Source organism: Lepeophtheirus salmonis, chromosome 1 (assembly GCF_016086655.4).
Source record: "Lepeophtheirus salmonis chromosome 1, UVic_Lsal_1.4, whole genome shotgun sequence".
NCBI classification, from domain to species: Eukaryota; Metazoa; Arthropoda; class Copepoda; order Siphonostomatoida; family Caligidae; genus Lepeophtheirus; species Lepeophtheirus salmonis.
This window is the reverse complement of record NC_052131.2, coordinates 16259477-16280793: the sequence shown is the minus strand read 5'-3', so window position 1 is coordinate 16280793 and position 21317 is coordinate 16259477. Positions and strand designations below refer to the sequence as shown.

At 30.8% G+C, this 21317-nt stretch overlaps 2 protein-coding genes across 2 annotated transcripts in view; one reads left to right on the top strand and one right to left on the bottom strand.

Moving 5' to 3' along the window:
- The window catches only part of LOC121132118 (GTP-binding protein Di-Ras2), a 225033-nt gene that overhangs the window by 108551 nt on the left and 95165 nt on the right, over positions 1-21317 (top strand). The window lies entirely within an intron of this gene.
- On the bottom strand, positions 15404-16003 carry LOC121118866 (cuticle protein 7). The gene is made up of 3 exons (XM_040713465.2): positions 15892-16003; positions 15755-15829; positions 15404-15690 (listed from the first exon to the last, which is right to left on the bottom strand). The coding sequence occupies exons 1-3, from the start codon at positions 15895-15897 to the stop codon at positions 15472-15474; spliced, it is 300 nt and encodes a 99-aa protein (XP_040569399.1). The 5' UTR covers positions 15898-16003; the 3' UTR covers positions 15404-15471.

Genomic DNA, 21317 nt, shown 5'->3' with positions numbered 1-21317 from the left:
AAGCCCAAAAATGAAAGAAATGGCTACTTCGTATTTTTATTTTGTTGTCCTTTATGGCTGATTTAATTTAATCATGCACCTCTGGTTTTTGTGATTTTGTGATAAATTAGATCACTCATGTTGACTCAATCATCCTCATAATTGCTTTAGCCATCTTAAAATTAATCTATTTGACCTATTACTGATGCCTTGATAAATATCTACATATTTATTATTCCTATCATACATTCAAAAATAATAATAAGATATTAAGCGTCAAACTGTCTTTTTGATATAAAAAAAAACCGCTATATTTGTAGCTAAATATTTAATTTGGAAATTCGAAAATTCGAAATTCGGCACCTCATATTTCCAGATTTTTCCACCATATTTCCTGACAAATTGTGCATTTTTTTTCTTTTTGTAGTAAATTATACGTATTAAAATTTCACTTGGTAGCCAAAACACCGCTGTGGAGTCAATAAAAGAATATTTCAAGCCTATTACATTTGCAGAAGCAGAGCTCAGGCGCGCCGTTGGGATGATTTTGGTATTCATCGATCTGGATACTAACAACGCTGAGGTCTCAAAGATGATAGAAACCGACAGTAAAAGGCTTACAGAGTTAAGAAAGTTCCTGGTGGAGACCAAGGACCACAGGGGAGTGATCACAAAGGAGGAGATGCCCGATCGCAGTAAGAGAATCTTCAATATCAAGGAGTTCTTCACGAAGGTTCTGGAGACTATTGTTACCCTGGATCAAGAAGGTCGAAACTATTTTGAATCAAAGGTCAATAGTGGTCCTGAAACCCCCACTAAGAAGTACCAGATTGACTCAATAGTCCTTAAATGTAAGAATTTAGATCGGTTAAAGACACTAATGGTGGTCGTTATTAAGGCCAACAGAGACTACATTGAGTGAAATATATTCTCTATTATTGGATCTGATGCCCAGTTTTTTTTATTTTTGAATATATCTTAAGAACTGAGCATTTTATGTTAATTTAAAGTAGATAGATCAAAATTGCATGACTAATCATCCATGACGAATTTATCAAGACAAACGAACTACCTAAATATTATGTGAATGGATAGAGGAATCAATGCATGAAAACTCAATTTAAGTATTGTTCTAATTTACAAATAGGGATAGTTTAAATAATTTACAGGGTATAGAAAATCTAAAAGATTAAAAAAACAATATCATCGGTTGTAGTTTAAAAAATATTTTAAATGTTAAAGTATTACATAAAATTTCAGAACAAAATGTCATATTTAAATCTCATTGATTGTTTAAATACACATTTATCAACCCTTCTTGTTCTCTGTTATTGTTCACATCTTAGTAAGAGCTAATTCGAGCCCAAGCAATCAAATACTGCTAAGGGGAAAAGAGGAAGATTCACTGTGACGGCTGATAACCACATGCAGGGTCCATTTTTGTGTTTGTGTAGTAACACCGTGTGAAACAACCAGGTGATGCACCTGTTTATGTAAATGTGGCTCCAAGCATTAATCAAGATAAATAGATTTGCAACGTTCCATATAGATACATAATATCCTTTTATATATATATATATATATAACTAGGAATAGCCAATAAATACTATTAGCTTTTTAAGATCCACAATATCCCCCTGATTTTTTTTGTGATCCGTAAAAGTTCAAGTAATCGAAGCCAGTTTGGATTTTAGATTTTCGTTGAATACAAATTTACTTATACTTTATCCGTGTACCTCGGATTCCGCTCCAAGACCCACCCTATCTCCTAAGCGCTTTCTCATAAATTGATCTAAAAAATTACAATTAATTATTTTGACTTCTTTCTCATAAATAATAACTAAGAACGGTGAATTTTCCCAAATGTATTATTCATTGAGCTAATATTTATATTCTGGATAACTTCTGATACATACTCATTCTATTTATTTTATTCCTTATTTTAACCATTTTCTAGTCGCAATGACATTGAAAAAATGTTTTTTTCTTTTTTTGTCAATATGTGAAATTCCTTAAAACAATAAAGACGAAGATGGATAGAGTGAATTTAATGGAATAGTTTAAGAAGTTTAAAGACTGAGTGAAACAGACACTGTCTTTGTTCCATTCAACTTATTTTATTGCAAGGCTCTCAAATATATGCTATTCATTATCTTGAAATAGTATCTGTTATTATTTTGCAATATCTTTATTATCAGATACTATATTTATGCAAAAAATGATAAAGCAATTAAAACTGGCATATTAAAACCAATCTAATCCATAGTTTATAACCTTCACCCCTCCCCCCCCCAACAAATTATTTTGATTATAAATAGAAACAAAACTCGAATTTTATTATGAGTCTATTGATATTAAATTATAAATGTATTTTTACATACCTTGACCTTTAGAAGCCGTTGACCTTCAACAGTTTTTACTATATTATAACAACGAAAAAGGAATAATTAAATGAAAAAATGTAATAATATTATACATATATTTTAGTTTTGGTTTTAGGTCTGAGAATCTTAGGCTGGTCTGAGAAGCTTATGATTTTTAGTGGACCGAAAGAATTAAATTCTTTAAAAAAGTTCGATCAATACCAGATTTTAAAGAAAAAATTCAGTCTACGTACCAATTATATAGATGAATTGTACATGAGGTCAGTTGTGTTTCAAAATTTCAAACATCGACCTACACTGACGTTATTTGAAGTAAAATATGTGGAATAAATCCTATTTGTGCAAGTAATAAATCAGGTAAAAAATAAGCCCACTATTAAAAAAATATTAAATTTCGGTCTACAGTCTAAGATAGCAGTTAAAATCGATCTAGAAAAAACCATTTTAAGACGGAACCGAAAAAAAATGGGTATTGGAGCGAATCTCAGTCGTAATATATATGTATACATAATTCATGTATGTATTATAATTGTTACCAGAGTGTACTAACAAGGAAAAATAGCCAAAAAGACGTATTTATATTATTCCATTACTCTATAAGTGGGCACTTTTATTATGAGTGGGACCTAGGATTAAGATAAATGCTATTTATATTTATAAATTAAATATTGTACATTTTTAATAAAATGAAGGGACCCTTTTATGTGTCATTTTTTCAAAAAAACTTTTTTTAGTAGAACACTAGCGGTAGTATTGGGATTGCCCGTAATAATTAAGCGAGGACTAAAAGAGGAACTTTACTTTATAATATAGAAGATAACTCCCCAAGAAATCCTTAGTTTTACCCTCTATTTTTCATGAACACACTCACACGTACATAGCTACTCAATACTTAGATGCTCTCTCCTCAAGAATGAAAAATAATAATAACAGCGTGAGATTTTTTTTAATATGATATGATGAGCCAGGGAGTACTTTAGTCTCCAGAACGCATTGCGACTGTGCTTTACTTACATAAGCTCTTTGCTAAACCTGAGCTGAAATTAAATTCATTATTTTATTTTATGAACTACTAGGTGTAGTACACTGCATTGTACGGAGACAACTAGGCAGATCCCAACAAACAAACTTTGCTTTAACAATATAGAAGATAAGAAATCCTCAGTGTTAAGGTGGGTTTACAATACGACGTAAGAAGAGCCGTCGCAGCGCAAAGCCTCCTGAGGAGTCATCAAACACAGGAAGCGCGTAAAAACCATTGTTAGCTCAACTTGAATCTTGTAGCTAAGTGAACCCACGAATACTTTTTCCTTTTCTTTTTCATGCATATACATTGGCACATAGAATAATCTATTCTGCCAATATTCTCCTGTGCAACAACGATACTGCAGTCGATTCTATGTACAAATGTTACAAATAGACGATCACTTTTTTCAGATTTGAATCATTCATTCTTATCATGTCAAGAAAAATTTACGATATTATCAAAACTCTTCTCGAACAAACCAAACGCGGTTAGAGATAGGGTGGTCATGGGTTTTTTTTGGCGAAAAAGATCATTTCTAGAAGTGATTTGCGATGGAAGAGTGTCTAGGTTCGGTCCATTTTCCAAAATCGCAGAGGAATAATCTTTTTTGCTACGAGAAGCATGCCCACCCTATCTCTGTACATTTATGGCCTTTTCTTTATCTTTATAAATATGACGCACCCGCTCGATTTTTTTGTTCGTGCGTAGATCAAGTTTCATACACAATCCTAAGCTACGCTCAGTATAACAGTTTAATAATAACAGCTTGAGAAATAATAATAATATATTGTAATAAGCCCGGGATTACTTAATTTTCTAGAGCCCTACCTGACGGAGATTTAATTAGACAGGCTCATTGTTAAAAATTCGTTTTCAATTCATTTAAAAATTACTCTGCATAATTGAAGCATACATTCATACGAACAAACGAGTCATATTGTGCACCAATGAAATAACAATGTAGTCGTATTAATGAAATATAACAGACGTGCCTGCATATAGGCCTACACACTCCAGCAATATTTAGGTTTTTTATCGTTAGCGTATATTATATAGCATCCAACGAGTATACAAGGTGCAGTGTATATAGTGCTCCCTGATTTAAATGACATAAATATTTTTGATTTAGGAAATAATAATGTAATTGTATTAATGAAATATTGCAGGCGTGTGCATGTATAACAAGAGTACGGTTTCTGTTTGTTCTCGTTATTGGCTTCTTATGTTCATATTCATAGTTCACGTGCAATGTGTTAAGATTAGAAGAAATATAAACGCTGAGATGTTAATATAAATGTTGTTGGTTTTTATTTGTGAGTCCTCTTTTAAACAAAAGTATTCATCATTTACCAGTCATCCTTACATATATTTTTTTCTTCTTAAAAGTCTTATTATTATTCTTTCATTCTTGAGGAAGGAGCACACCATTTGAATTGATATAAGTATTGAGTAGTTACATGTGTGTGTTCTCAAAGAAAAACAGAGAGTAAAACTGATTTTTTTGTAGAGTTATCTTTTAAATTATTCAAGAAAATTAGTCTTCTAGCCAGAACCTAATTACTCCGGCCAATGCCCGGTACTATAGCTGGTATTTGATAAATTGTCATTTATACAAAAAGGTTATTTAATTTATAAATAAAAATTTAAAAAAAACTCTGGGGTTTGGGGAGGGAGTTAATGTTTTCTTTTCAAATTAGGAAATTGGGTAATGGAGTAAAAAGGTTAGGAACTGCTATTTTATCAGTATGCACATATGATTTATTTTTAAATCAATTCCCTTTTATTATAACTTATCAATCAAGTTTGACAAAAATGCAAAAAAGATATTTCATATTAATGAATGTCAAAAAAGAAAAAAGTAACAAAGTGAAAAGAATGGAAAATTCTTATTAAGTAGGTTTTAAAAAAACACTATTTATTCACTCCTTTATCTAGCATATGTACATTTTTAACGATAAATAAGACTGGTGATGTGCCGCGGGATGAATTTTACAACATGAAGTATTTTCTTTGTACAGCGTTGCATCGCTCAGAGTGGGGGATACCAACATGAAAAACAACAGGGGTACCTTGCTGTGGATTTAAAAAAAAATATATTTTCGGTGTTAGCTTACAAATATTTAGTTGCTCAGTAAATATGTGTTACACAAAATAAATACAGACCATTCCTGTTATTTTTTACGTTACGCTCTTCTTGTCGACCATTGGCTGCAGGTGATCAAGCCACATTGCTAACCTTTATGTATTATCTGTGCTACATGGAACTAGGTGAGCTCATTAGTCACTCGTGGATGTAGTGATTGTACGTCATTTGTGACTTTCTTTGAATCTTTCAATACCTTCTTACTAACTATATTGAGTAAAAAAGGGATTTGTCTGACAAATACGTACAGTGTGGATTCACGTGTATAAAGGAATATCATGGGAGTCAGCGTTCTCAATGCATGATTTGCACTTCGAATTTGATCCATTCTTGTGAGGCACCGGCAAACTGAAGAAACACTTCCAAAAGCAGCACGGATATTTTTTCATTGATCACAGTGGTTTTTGGTTCCAACTAAATGCATGGTTCCTTTTGTGCACTAATAAAATATAAACATATGTTCTGAAGAAATCACATTCCATTTTTCCAACCACAAAGGGGGTTCATTGAATGCACTGATGAAGCTTGCAGGATTTAGTACCATTTTTCTATAAAGTCTGGTTATAACTTGCAACAAATATGTTTTTAGTGACAATGATGTTTATTAGTTTGAATGGATATTGATGATAATATTTGGAAAAATCAAAGTTTTTTAAACGGTTAAGTAATTTCAAGCAATGTCGAGTACTCCTGCTAGTCTTAAAAAGAGTCAAACGAAAATTATTTGAGAATGAATTGGGATTATGAGTACACATTTCAAAAAGTCAACATATTTCTACCCGTGGGAAAACATAAATTCTAAACTTTGCATAAGAAAGGAAGTATTTACATGTGAAAAACGGGTCAAAAATGAAAAAAAAATCCCAAGTTTTGACGAGTTACGAACAATACTCTGTTTTTTATGACCACGAGCCGAGTTTTTGTGTCTTTTTAATTTACTTCTTACAACTCGAGTACAAATATACAAGTTTTATGGGTTTGCACATCACTAACTAAGAGCAAGTAAAAAAAAAAAAACACCTTTATCAGTATTCCTGTAATACGAGCAGCTATTTGTCAACACATCATTTATCTCATTATGAAATATTACGCGCAGAACTATTTCTTAACAGATTTAATATTTTTAAGTCTTTGTTTTGTCGAAAATGAAATTAGAATATTTTAAAGTTGAATATAACAAATTATATATTATGGAGACCTCAAACTAAAACTTATGAGATTAACTTTTCAAACAAATTATATATTTTGTAGCACTACCTTCAGCTCATTTTTTTTTTTAGCATTTTCATATATTTTACGAGTACAAGATTGATGAAATCAGATTCAAAAATAATGTAACTTTGAGTTTTTGTAGACTGTGTTAAATTTTTATTGAACTTATACTCTACAAAATTTGTCAAATGATTTTTTACTCTAACAAGTCACTTTGATCCCTGGATACAGCTTATTTAAGATAGCAGAGTTAATAGAAAGGAGTAGAATAGAGGCTGTTAACTTCGTTATTGCTTTGTTTTCTTCTATAACCAGGGTTACAGAAGCAAAAAAAACCTCCTTGCTATATTGGTGGATTAAAAGATTTATGACCACCTTTCCCCTTTGTCATTTTTTCCTGACTGAGTAAAAACCTATAGTAATTTATATAAACTTTCTCTAAAGTTTTTTTTACTAAGGAATACCTGAATGTATTTGCTTATGTTTGATTTTTAAAGGAAACTGGGTAGTAGGTACTCTTTAAAATTGACTTGCAACTATTTTAAATTCTTGTCGAACTAAAAAAATGATAACAAAATGTACAAAACTATTTTGGCATTTTATATAGTGGCGTCCTCAGGATTATGTTTTGGGAAAGGCTCAGTACAATACATAGCTATTCAAAAAAAAAACTTCAAAAATTAAATTTTGTAGGAAAAAACATTCAAATAATAAATCTTTTTGGAAAAAAAAAAAAAAATTAAAATCCACAACTATTCACAAGAGCATAAATTATTTGGAAAATATTCCAAATATTAAATTTTTCCAAAAAAAATTTAAAACATCTACAGTTATTCACAAAAAATGTAATAGGAAGGGAGAAATTTCAAAAATTAAATTTTAAAGTAATTTCTGAAGCAAAAAATCTTAATTTTGGACATGGGCTACACCCCCTCCAGCCCACCCTCTGTGGAAACTCGTGCTACAGAACAATGTAATTCCCAAATATAAACAACTTCTAAAATTTTCTACCTGTTAAAACATAACACAATGACATCATATGATTTTTTTAATTATTTAATGTAAGTACAACTCCTATGACAGAATAGCATAAAAAATTATCATTGAGAGAGCAAAAAAATAACTATATTTGATAGCGATTAACTTTGGTCCATGATTTGAGCCCAGAAAAAATCCTTAAACATTGAAATGAAAAAAAAAAAAAAAAAAAAAAAAAAAATCGCAGACTGAATCTCAACATTATTAGTTTTTTCTATTTTTTTTATGGAAAAGAAATAGAAAAACAATGAACTCCTTCACAAAACTTTAGCAATTTTCTGAGACAAAGTTTGTTTCCGTTGCTTCATCAAAATGAAAGATATTTTCATATGATTATGTTATTGGCAGGAAATGAGATGATATCACACCTTATAATAATACCCCAATATGAATTCATGTCTTGAATTATTGCATCATATATCTCGAAATCAAGAACACAATACATGGAAAATCAATTAAATTTCCAAGTTGGGAAGTATTTGTTTACAAACTAATTTAAGTACAAAAATCTTGGTCTTTGTAGCTAGTAATAAGTAATATTCTAGGTACGCTGTATACTCAGTGTCAAATTTATTATTTCATTTGAGGAAATTTATTAAATATTTAAATCATTTTTAAAAAATTTAGAATTTATTCATAAAAAGTGTTTTCACGTGACGACAGCATGGTTAATGTCGGCCATTTGGGAGCTAACACAACCAAGTTTTATAACAATGAAACACCTTTGTTTCTTAGTATTACGGAAAATAGTAAACTATTGAACGTCAAAATGAAACCAATTAATAAAAGGACTTAAACCTTTGAGTCTATCAAAATTTTATATTGTACAAAGTTTTATAATATATTATTAACTGTCTTAAAAATATATTATTACATATTTATACAATCTTATTTCCATAGTGTAGATAAAAATTAACTATTAGTTTTACAATAGAAACAATATGATATTTGTTTCTTAATTAATTTACTTTTCTAGTCTCTAATCGATCAAAACAAAAATAATGATTCTACAAATCTAGCCATTTTATAGCCCTTTAAATGTCAGGCTTTATCATTGGAATCAAGTAGTAATTAATGAAGTTGTAGTTTTTTTAAATTTCATTAGAATTTATTGGAAATTTTTCTATTATGTTATAAAAATAACAACTTTACGCTCCCAAAAAGACGTTTCCTTCCATTATGATGTAATTAAGGACCTTAATGATAATATTCTATAGAGCTAAAACTACTTCAAAATGTATTCATGTTTCTTGAAAATTAAAAATAAATTTATAAATTTGACAATAATTATTAGACAAGGAAACCAATAGGGGGAGGATTTTTACAAATGAATTGAAGACAATAATTGAATTCATTTATGAGCACAAAATCCAACACGGATCTCAGTTTTTCTCTCAGTCATAGGAATTATGAAATATCTGAATTCCATTTTGTAGGAATGCCGTTTTTATGGGGGTCTACTAGCAAATAGTTCACATAATCATAATATTTTTTCCAATTTCACATCCCCATATCATGACGTCATACCTATTGAATCGAATGAATATACTTCCAACTAGATAATCCATCACAAGGTATGTTCAAATTTGGATTCTAAAATCCAAGAGGGACGAGAAGAGGATAATTTATGCGAGAAAAACTACCAAACCTCCTTAGAGAGTAGAGTACACTCCTTCCTTATAAATGATGAGATACTAGGATTGAAACAATTAAGCAATCCATTCACGATGAGTAGAGAATTTTAATAGTTCAAAATGAGATCACTTAAAAAATACAAAATGGAACTAAAATCCTTGGAGATGCATATTTTTTTTAATTGTATCATAATAAGCATATTTACATAAAGTTTACGGGAAAAGTTATTGATCAATTTTGATCAAAGTTATTACAAAGATTATTTATGGTAACAGTAAGAGATAATTAAATTTTGAGTGGTCAAGGTCAAAGCTTCAGGTAAAACAAACGTAAAAATGGCATAATTGACTATAATTTTGGAACAAATTGAGATGCATACCTAACTCAATTTGATTTAAGGTGGAGGTTTTGCATTCTACCAAATGCCCATTCTTATTCAAAAAGATGTTGCTCAAGATCCACTCTCAGGCAATTTCTCGGGAAATGAGAAAACCCTAGTATGTAAATTATATTCATGCATCTAAAGCATGTAAAAAATGAATACCTATGTATTTCTCCACGGATTAATATTGAAGTATGTATGCTGAATGTAGATGGAGCATATTTTTGCATTGCTTGAATATTAATGATATATATTGTTTGAATTAATATTAGTGTTGGGATTCGGTTTAAAAATCTTAGACCGGTCTGAGAACGTTATGATTTCTAAATGAATGAACGAACTAACTTGTTCCTATAAAGATGATGTTCTGTCAGGACCAGTCTCAAAGAACAATTCAGAATAGGAAGGTCAGGATTGGTCTCCTTTAAAATTAAGTCTAAACGATTCTGTTAATGACGTAAGTTATGTCTCAAAATTATGACGTCGTGTAAAGTTATATGTTTTGTATGATCAGTATAAGGAAGAAAATCGATCCCAAGATTGAGACAAAAAAAAAAAAAAGGTTTTTATATTGAGACTTAAATAATTTGTTCACAATTTGAAAATGATTAAATTTTTCATCTGCAGTGCAGTCTGAACCGAAATATCGGTCCAAATCGGTTTGGAAAAAATTTATTAAGACCAAACCGATAAAAAATTGATCTCAGACCACGATCCAAAAATAGCATAGAACTTGGTTGATAAATACCTACTTTTGTAAAACTGAAAATGTGTTTTTTCAATATACCTCTGTTTATTTTTGTTTTGTTTTTTGTTCTTTTTAGAATGATTTTTTTTTTTTGGGGTCTTTTTTTTGGTTTTTGTACCACATACAATCCAGAGGACTTAGTCTTGCCTCATTAGAGTATAATAGAACACTGTTTCAAATGCATTCTTACTCAGGCCCATTAATGTTCTGGTATGCCCATTACATTTTTTCTATAGTAACTTGTAACCCGGAAAAAGGACAACTTGTAATTTTTCTAATAGTCGTACTAGTAAATCGGAGCATTACAGAATAGGGACTCAAAATTTGAAGTAGAATAACTAATTACAAAAATGTGGTGAAATCAAGAAGAGACAACTTAAACCCAATTTATGATAAGTTTAAACCCTATATTTAGCCATATGTGTTATTCAAAAACAATAACAGTCTCAAGACCAGCTACTCACGATGAAAACCGTGTACATGGCGGTCTATACCGTCACGATGGCTGCTCAGAGGGAATCCATATTTGGAAGAAAGGAGCGGCTTATGTTTTTCTTCAAGACACCCAAACTGCAAGGACCATGGATTTGATGCCGGCTCTGAAGGAGGGCCACATATTTGGCTGACAGAAGTCAGCCAAATTGTTGGTGAATAAGTTTTTTTTTTAATGTTCCTCTAATTGGTCAGATAGAGAGAGTTGCACTGATTAAGTATAAGAAAACAATATTGAATTACAATTAGTCCATCTAACCTAGGAATTGACTTTGATGTCCATATATCTGGAACATATCTACTTCTCTAGAAACGACTCGGCATGGAAGTGTTAGTTAATCATGGTTGTATGGGGCTGTAATAGACTTCTTGATATTGTAAGTAGTCCGGCTAGAGATGTCAACAGCCTCAGTAGCCTTCCCGGCACTAACACAGAGGAGATACCACACACTTTACCTATTTTGTTTTTGCTCCCACATTTTTATACTTACAGAATTTGGATTTAAGCAAAACTTGTTCATTTTTGTTTTGGATCCTAACTTATTGAGTTGTATGCATGAAATAACATTTCAAAAACACTCAAAAATCAGGATAAGGGAGAAAATCGGTCCATAGATTGAGACCAGGCAAAAGTCTGTCCATGCCTTAGAAACGATGAAATTTCCGTTTGATGTCTGGAACAATAACATATCGCTTTAAATCCGTCTAGAAGAAATCACTTAAGACCGAACAAAAAAAAAATCGGTCTTGGACAGAGTCTTAACTCTAATTTATACATTACTATATTTTATTTATAATGGATATCCCTTGCAAACTTGTTGATTTATGTCATAGAAGTATATTTTATGTCAATAATACATTACGTAATTATTTATGCGCACAAGTTTTGCTACTACTAATGAAATGTAATTTTCGAAAGGTTGTTAATCCGAAGCTAGAGCTCTCTTTCATATATACAGGGTGCAGCAATATAGCTTTATAGTGTGTGTCAATCAGCCTTCAAAAGTAGTAGCAAAATAGCTATCATGTGTTGGAATAGTGAGAAACGTAGTGCATTTGACGGCGGAAATAAATATTACCAAAATGTTTTGGCATATGTAATAAAAATAATTGCAATTTAGCTCCTAAGTTTTTATTGATGCGATTTATGAAAATCAGTTACTTACTTCAATTTCTAATTTGTAAAAAGAACAACTATTTTTTGAATTCATATTAATAAATTGAAATTCTATGAAAGACAATAACTAGGCGGATAATAATGTTTCAGAGCTAAAAATTGATTCCATCAGATCCAATGTTATGCAAGAATTTTAAATTGCTCCAATTTGTTCAAATATGGTAAAAACAATCGGATTTATTCCCGAAAAATCACTTTTTATTTTATTTTTGCATAATAGCTAATTACTGATTATCTTATCAACTAATCATCAATAATTATAATAAAGATATGTATCCAATTAAAATAATCATCTTTTTGTATAGTGTAACTTTACCTCTTAAATCTATAAACAAAAAGATATTTAAAGAGAAAGAAAAAAATTTAAAAGATCACTGGTTATTAGTATACAGAAGTTTGGTGTATTCCACAATGATATGATTTTTAAAAGTTTCTGAAACAAAACTTTAAATGTTATGATATAAAAATAAAACTGCATATTTAAAAAACTTGTTGAACTTCCTTTTGAAAAAAAAAAATGAGGTTATGTAGCTGCACCCTGTATAAAGCTTTCCAATATAATTCTCACTCAAATTTTAAAAAAAAGACGTAGAACAATCGACTTTCAAAAGAAGTGTGGATATATAGGGCCGTCCGCTGGATGATCTATATATATATTTTTTTTTATGGGGGAGGGGCTTAGTTTTTGTCATTTCTGTAAAAAAAATCCAAAAATTAAATTTTTAAATTTAAAAAAAAAAATTGAAACTTTTGAAATAAAAATTACTATTTTTTCCATTCGTTTTTGCAATTTTCAGATTTAAAAAAAAATCAAGCCCCCAAAAAAAAAAAAAAAAAATATATATATATATATATAATCCTGGGAATGACCCTGAGCCTTTCAAAATAATCAATACTCTTCAGTTTACAACTACATAAACTCTTGTGTTTGTCTTAGGTCATATTGTCTGCAACTGTACTCATAAGAATATTTTAGTAGTAAAGGGTAGCTTTTTTATACACAAGGAAATATTTTCTAGTTAACAAAAGTGTATCGTCCTTTTGTTTTATACCTTGTCGTTTCAATTGCATCCTCAAAAGATTAAATGTTTTGGATTTCCCCAACTATTGATTGTAGGCAGTCCATATTTTTGCTTTGTATGAACCACACGAGAAATAGGAAAGCCTCTTGCCCGCCTTCAGTCGCTTGCATACGTCATAGATGGTGCTTGTTGCATATTTTTGTGACTTTTATGATTGCCTTAACATTGTTGCCGACCTCAAACAAATAAGTAATCACTATACGCTTGTCCTCTTTGTTGCATTGATTACTTGTTCCTAATTAACAGTATCTAATTCGGAGGTTAAATATTTTTTCTACATAATATGTAACTAAACATGATCTTCCTTTAGACCAATTGAATCTTTTAATCATAAAAAAGGTCTCTGTAATTAGTTAATGAATAAATCAAAGAATTGTTTTTATTCTTTTAAAAAAGTGTATTAATTCTCACAAACATAGATAAATACCTTAGGTAGGTACTTATTCGTATGTTTTATCTGTGTTGTTCCATTATTAAAGTCATGTCCTATTCTATCCTTGAAAAACATTCCAAATTATAAAGTACCATCTACAAGGCATCATTTCACTTATGGAATTATTATAGTTATATACGTTCAGGTGTGTCTGTGGGTTGGGGGGCTAGAGGGGTTGAAGCCTTAAAAAAGCATGTGTTATAATTAAAAACTTAACCAGAGTTAATTTCAACAAATCAACGTTTAGAAAACTGATAGGTGGAAAAGAAGCAGAAAAATAAACAGCTGACAACAAATATATTTTAAATTATCATGTTAATGAAGTTAAGTGCTTGAACATGTGCTCTCCTTTATTGTGTGCCAAAAAATCAAAAACCAATTAGTAGTTAGACAATTTTTCTTTAATGTACTTTTGAAACTATAGCAATTATATAATAATTATTTTTTGTTAAACATTCCATGGCAAAAACCGAAGAAGGTGAAAATGTCACGAGGCAAAAATGTTACAAGGCGAATATGTACATGGCAGACACGTTCAAGCTCCTCCAGCAGTTCTAGCTCCCAAATGGCTAGCACCACCAAGAACTGCAGGATGATCCCAGCGGAAAATGTAATAAAGGCTGTAGCAAGATTCAGGTTACAAAAGTTATTGAAGCTAGAGGAGGTTACATCCAATGAATCAAAACAGTAGGTCACTGGCAAAAACTTCATAAATATTCCGTAAATTTGAGTAATAAATTACCACGCTATAGGTATCATAATAAAACGAGAATAAATTACCAATTTATCTCCAAAACCCTGTAAGAGACATAGTTCTATAAAAGACGTTTAATAATTATGAGATAAGAAGGCTGTGAATTAACAAGATAAACATTATAATTAGAGTGTAAAAACTAAGTCAATGTCATCAAACTATGATGAAAGAATGAACAAAAAATAATTTTCTAAATAAAATTATTTTAACTTTATTGTAAGCAACTTCTCATGCATTATCCATATTTTCCAAATTTAAAAGTGCACAACATGATTAGTCATTCATTTCACTTATCATCTCATCTATCTATAATAAAGTGTTTGGCATTGTTTGACATTTCCTAAGCTTTAGATTATAATATATATATGACCTATACTATAATAACAACATTTTGCAAAAGGCAATACCTTACCCAGTGCGTAGTTGAAATCTGGACACTTTTAAAAGAGTATTCCTCCCATCAGCAGATTAACTGTATGTCCCTACAAAATTAACACAACCAAACGAAAAGATGGTCAGACAAAGAGACAAAAACAAAATAACTACACCTCTATATCGTGCAGAACACAAACCCAGAGAGATCCAAAACTTGACATGGCAAGCTGAAAGACTATATTTGCATCGAGAAGAGCTTCAACAAGATGGTGCACCGACACACACACACACCAACAATTACACAGTCCTTTTTGGAGACAAAGATTCAATTCTGGCCGAAAACAATGTTACCACCAAACATGATTCACCCCTAATTTTCCGAAATTAATGTCGTTGAAATTTCAGATTCAAAATGTCTAGTTTTCAATTGCACACCTGGTACATGAATAAAGTGACTGGTTTTGAAGATTCATTAACTCATACTTTATAAATAAGTGTGCAACTCTTTGAGTTAACTACTCATGCACAATAGGAATGTCGACTTATGCTTGTACATTTTTTGTATTAGTCATCATTCAAATTTAACAAAAAAGAGTAATCATCTATCAAATTAAGCCAATGTGATCGTTACGAAACCTTCTTTAACTTCACGTGTCTCAGTATATCCATCAGGTCCTGCCTCATAATTAACAGTAACCAAGGCTCCATTGGCATCCACATAGGTGTAAGCTCCCGTAACAAAGTCTCCATCGCGGGATTCTTGCTGTGTGATGTAGGTTTGTGTGTCTTCACTAGCCACTTTGTATTCAAAGTTGTATTGAGGATTGGCCTGTAATTCAAAAAATAGGAATTAAAAGGATCGGATTTACATTTTTTTTTTCAGAGTATATTACGTCAAAGAATTCATCAATTTGATCTTGTGGCCGTGCAAGAACTGCGGAAGCGAAGAGTACAAGGGCAATAAAGGTCTGGGAGGCAATAAAAAAAAGATTTTGTGATTACAATTCATATTATTATAAAAACTATTTACCTTCATTTTTAGTTGCTTGGATTGAAGTTGCAGTTAAATTGATGTATTTGAAGATGGGATATTCGGCTTTTATACTTACTTTTTGAGCTTTGACTTTAATTGTCCTTTTTAATAATGTCAGGAAAAGTTATGTACTTTTTAAGGGATGAGGTAATGGTAGGCCCATCAATATTTGATATTATTTTATTATCTACATATATTGTGCCTATCGATGATCTATCTAGGCAATTGTGTACCCATTATTAGAGATATTATTCTTCGACCTGGATCCGAAGTACCCGGGTAGAGAATAAGTAAACTTGTATTACCCAAAAAGATTCCAGATCTGAGGCCAAACCCCGCTTTGTCCACTATAAACTTTTTAGGAATCTTAAAAAAGATTCAAAGTGTTTTTTGGATCATAAAAACTAATAATAGTATTGCTTAATCCTGGTTCAACAATATATATTCTCTATATTGAACGTAACATCTATAATTATCTTGATTAGTGCTTAGAGCGACATCTATATAAACAGTTGCATGTTGTTTCCTTTAATGTATCACTCAATCTTTCTTTTGAAAAGAAAAAGAAAAAAAGGACAAAATCAGTCGTTAGTTAGTCAATTTTCCCGAACTATGGAATTATTATTCAATAATTGAGAAGAATTGGTCAACAGCTTAAAAAGAGCGAATTATTGCTGGACCAATCAAAAAAGAAGCAGAAGCATCAACAGCCAGGTGATAACAAAATTCACTGTATATTTTGATTCAGAGTTGTGACGCAGAGCTCATGGTTATTATACACGGTGTTATATCACTAACATAAAATTCACACACTACTGTGTTGGGCAACTAAGGATGGACTATCCAGCCTCCTGGTCTTCATGACCTCTGTCAGAAGGTGATGTGGTGTATTTATGCGTAAGAAGAATCCCAAGTCGCTCTTCACGGGCCTCCTGAATGTCCTAGCAGCCACGGAGAAGTTGTTGGGAAGCCGAGTCATCGATTTGGTGATCTTCTTCTCCAAGTTGGACAGGAACTCAAAATCTCTTTGAAATTGTACTCTCTATTTCTTGCTTTCCTAGAGATGTCTTCTCCATCATTCTTCATCATCACCACATTGTAAAATAAAGGCTCCTGGATGCTATGTGCATAATCCTCTCTACCTCAACGGAAATCTGAAATGTGTTGCCTTTTGTTTGGCTTTTTGCTCACTCATGATGACAAGATGACGAAATTTTTATTAAAGGATTTTGATGTGCAAGCATGGCTGAACCAGAATGTCAAAAAAAAATTATCTAAACATTCCTAAGCTAATGAAAAAGTTAACACGACTACGTTTTGCTACCCAACCTTGAATTTAGTTTTCAGCTATCGATTTTTCTTCTTCTTTAACTCCAATCAGTGTTGTTAATATTGGTTGGTTGGAGTCAAATTAGTTTATCAATTTATTCAAGTATCAGCAATTATTTAATAATAAAACCATAGTTTGAAGATTTGATTATCTACCAAATAATTTTGGGCCTTTCTTTCTGTTTCTTTTCGGATTAGAGGTTGCAAGAAAAAATAAAAGTAACGACGTGTTCAATATATTATACTAATAACTAATATTTTTCTTTTAATAGTAATATCATTTGGTTAGTCATTGTTTCGAAATCAGTAATCTATAAAAATGTAAACGTAATCTGGATCCTATTTTATTTTGGTATAAACTTTGGGTATAGTATTTATAAAATTAAAGACAAGTATCACTTTAATTTTGATATCGAATCTGAGTTGAAAGATTGGGTACCCAAAAATTTACTTGAATATTTATATCTAATGATCCGAACCGAATTGAATCCGAGAAAATAAAGATCTGTCCTATCTTTTGTTATGTATTTAATATGTCCTTTCTGGTTTTTATCTTCTTGTATATTCGTATTATATGTATTATAAGTACTGAGTTTTACGTATTATAAATAGTGTCGTCTGTTGTAAATATATCAGAGTATAGTTAGAATACACATGAGCGTATAAACAGTGTGTAGTTTCATTCCTCCACGTCCTTCTTCCTCTCATCTCTCCCGGTCATCCTGGATCTCTCCTATTATAAATAAGATTGTGTCTTTCCCTCGTCAAGACGCAACATCTTTACTCATTACGGGTCATTAAATTATATTCATAACAAATTTGTAAAATAAATAAATAATGAACCCTAAAATTTAAATGTATAAAAACTTGTCATTGAAAATGTCTTAATTTGAAAAGATTTACTCAATCAAATATAATATCTTGGAATCGACATAACAATGAATTTGATTTATTTATAACTAAAGATATTCTTCTTGTATAGAAATACTAGGATAATTTCATGATAATGTATTTTTGAAACAAAATTCAATAACTATTTATAACTATATATATTTGATAGGACATAGCATATTCCTAATCCCATTTGTTTGATCAATTTCTTGAGACACAGCAGTGCATTCATTGGATAGTAATCTGTTCAAATGTATTATACATATGTAAATACAACATGCAACATCCATTTTTCAGCATTAACATAATAATTTTTCTATTTCAAAATACTATTTTTATAGGTAAAGCTGCTTACATATTTTCAAAGGAATTATATTTTTTATCAAAGTTTCGATAAACCGAATAAAGATATGTCCCTCACATGATTCTTTTATATGTTTCATGTTTGATATAATCCTATAAAAGTACTTTTGAACAAAGCTTGATTGCAAAACAACGTCTCCTTGTATTCACTTAACTTTCTTCAGATTGAATGGAATTAAGAACGTTTACTGCTACTAGGGGATCTCTCAAGGATCTGTCCTCCGGCTGCTATGATTTTAATCCTGTAAACAAGAACCCGGGAGCACCCTATGATCTTCATGATCTCCTCAACACTCACTTGGGCGTAAAGAAAATCAGAAAACCTTTGCCTATTCGTCTCCATGCTGACTCCTGTTAATTTTTGAAAGTATTTATTTTATTGTTTATTAACTAGAATAGTCCCTACTTTTAATAACGCAGCCTCGTATTTTAAAACATTCCCTCTAAAGTAATTCAAATTGATTTAAAGTCAATCTCACAATTTTACCTAATTTTTATATAAAATTATGATAATAAAGTTGAGTGACGTCATCAAAGACCGAACTTTATAAGATTAAGGATTGATATACAGGAATAAACCATATTATCTATATCGAATCATAATTTGTTGCATCTCGTGCTTATTCTACACGATGTTACCAACACACGAATACATATATGCAAACTGTATATGGTTGTCAGATATCGATCTTTATCTTTCTTTTCTTCTAATCTGTGTTGATAAAATTGATTGATTAGACACGGATGAGTTAACACTAAGCTGTGAATTAATTATCAACTATTAATTAATAATAATTCCATACTTGGAAGAATTAGCTTACAAGTAACTACCAACTGATTTTTGGCCTTTTTTTTTTTTTTTTGAAGAGAGTTTGCCAGATACAATAAAGACGATAATTCTACTCATAATTATGTTCTAATAGTAATAACGTTCAGTAATCAGTTAAATGTAAAAAAATGTAAGGCTCTTATCGCAAAGAAACTGATATTGTTGAAACCTATCCAAGGTTGGGAATTAAGTTTTTAAGATTAAAATTCCAAATGATAACATCTCAACTTGGAAGTTTGCGGGAAATCTGATTAAATTTCATGCGTCACTCTCAGCAAAATACCAGGAGATTTTGTGTAAGATTATTTGTAATTTTAAAAACTTCAAAACATTAAGATAGTCCATTGATTTTTTTTTGATTTTTTTATTATTCTAATTAGTTTTTCCTAATAATATTTTATTGATGCTTTTTCAATTGTCATAAACTTGTTAGTTATTTTTTTCATTGTTTTAACTGCGTTTGTTTGAGTCCATTGTAGTATTTTATTGTCCTTATTGGTGGGTAAGTAATTATTAATGTGAAAGGGGGAAATATATGTAACTTTAATCCGGATCTTATTTGATTTAGGTCTTAACTTTGGGTTAAATGCTTATAAACTTAGAGACAAGTATCTGTCAAATTTTAGATTCGGATAGGGATCCTATACTTGAATATTTACGTGTAAAATACGAACCAACCCGAATCCGAGGCAATGAGGATTTGTCCTATCTTTAGTCTCATGTAGGTATGTTTGAAAAAATAACGTCATCACAGGATCTACATAATTTAATAGGATTATATACCTATGCAATTATTTTAATCTCCTCTCATTTATCAATTTGACTATTAGTAGTATAAGGAAATGCTAGAAGCAGTTTTGACGATGTGTAGATTCAAAGAGTAAATGTTTATACATTTATATTATGTAAATTAATTATATTTAAGTAGGCGCTTTCCCCATACTAAAGTTACAATATTCATATTTTTAATTAAATTTGATTTTACGTTAAGGTCTAAATGAGGTTGTAGTGAGCTATTCGGAAAAACTTGCCCAGGAGAATCTATGCGCAGAGTGTCACCAATAATAGAAAATACTTCCGGTATATTACGTGATATTATGTATTATGTGATATTATGGTGGGAGTTATGACCTTTACATATTATATTCTTTTTCATATTCCTCAATATTTGACCAATATATATCCATTTGTTTGAAGAAAAGGTCATTTCTTCTTTAGTTTTAGTCATTTTGTAAATAATTTATTTCTCATATATGTAGACATGAGTCTACTAAAGCAAGGCCGTAATCACACGAAGGGCCTTCAGTTGTAGTATTTATCAACCGGTCATAACAGTCCTTAAGACTGTCGGTCCTTTGGAATTACAGTAGTGGAACTGATTTTAAGAAAGAAGAAATTAAATTGAGGGACGTCACCGAAATTTGTAAGTTTTAAGCCGAGACTAAGCTAGACGGAATTGCACACTTCAGTCCTAAATAGGGACCAGGCACAACACTATCCCCCCTCCTCATCATCCCCCTCCCCCCCTCAACAACAAAAACAATGATTACGACGACACTGTACACAATCAACTTTTCAAATAAACAAAGATGCTGTGAATTTTCACGACTAGCTTTTTATCCAGTGTCAAACTCGACTGTCAAAAAAAACCAAAACCCTTTTTAGCTACTTCTCTTTTGTATTTTTGTGATTGCCAACTGTTAATTATTATTAAGAGAATGGTAATTAATTATAAAATAGATTGAATTGATAACTTTATCAAAATAAGTATCAACGACAGAGTATGAAATGACACGAATCATAAAAAAAGGCTCTTGATTGATACAAATATATATAAAAATCCTATGTAATACCTTTTTGAGTTCACAATACGTAGAATAAGCTGTGTTAAATCCTATAAGAGTCAATTTATAAAAATTAATAAAAACAGCTGAAAGGAAATGAACACAAAATATATGTTTATTTCAAAAAGCAAGACGTGTTTCCCTTCCTTTGTTTCTATAGATTTTCA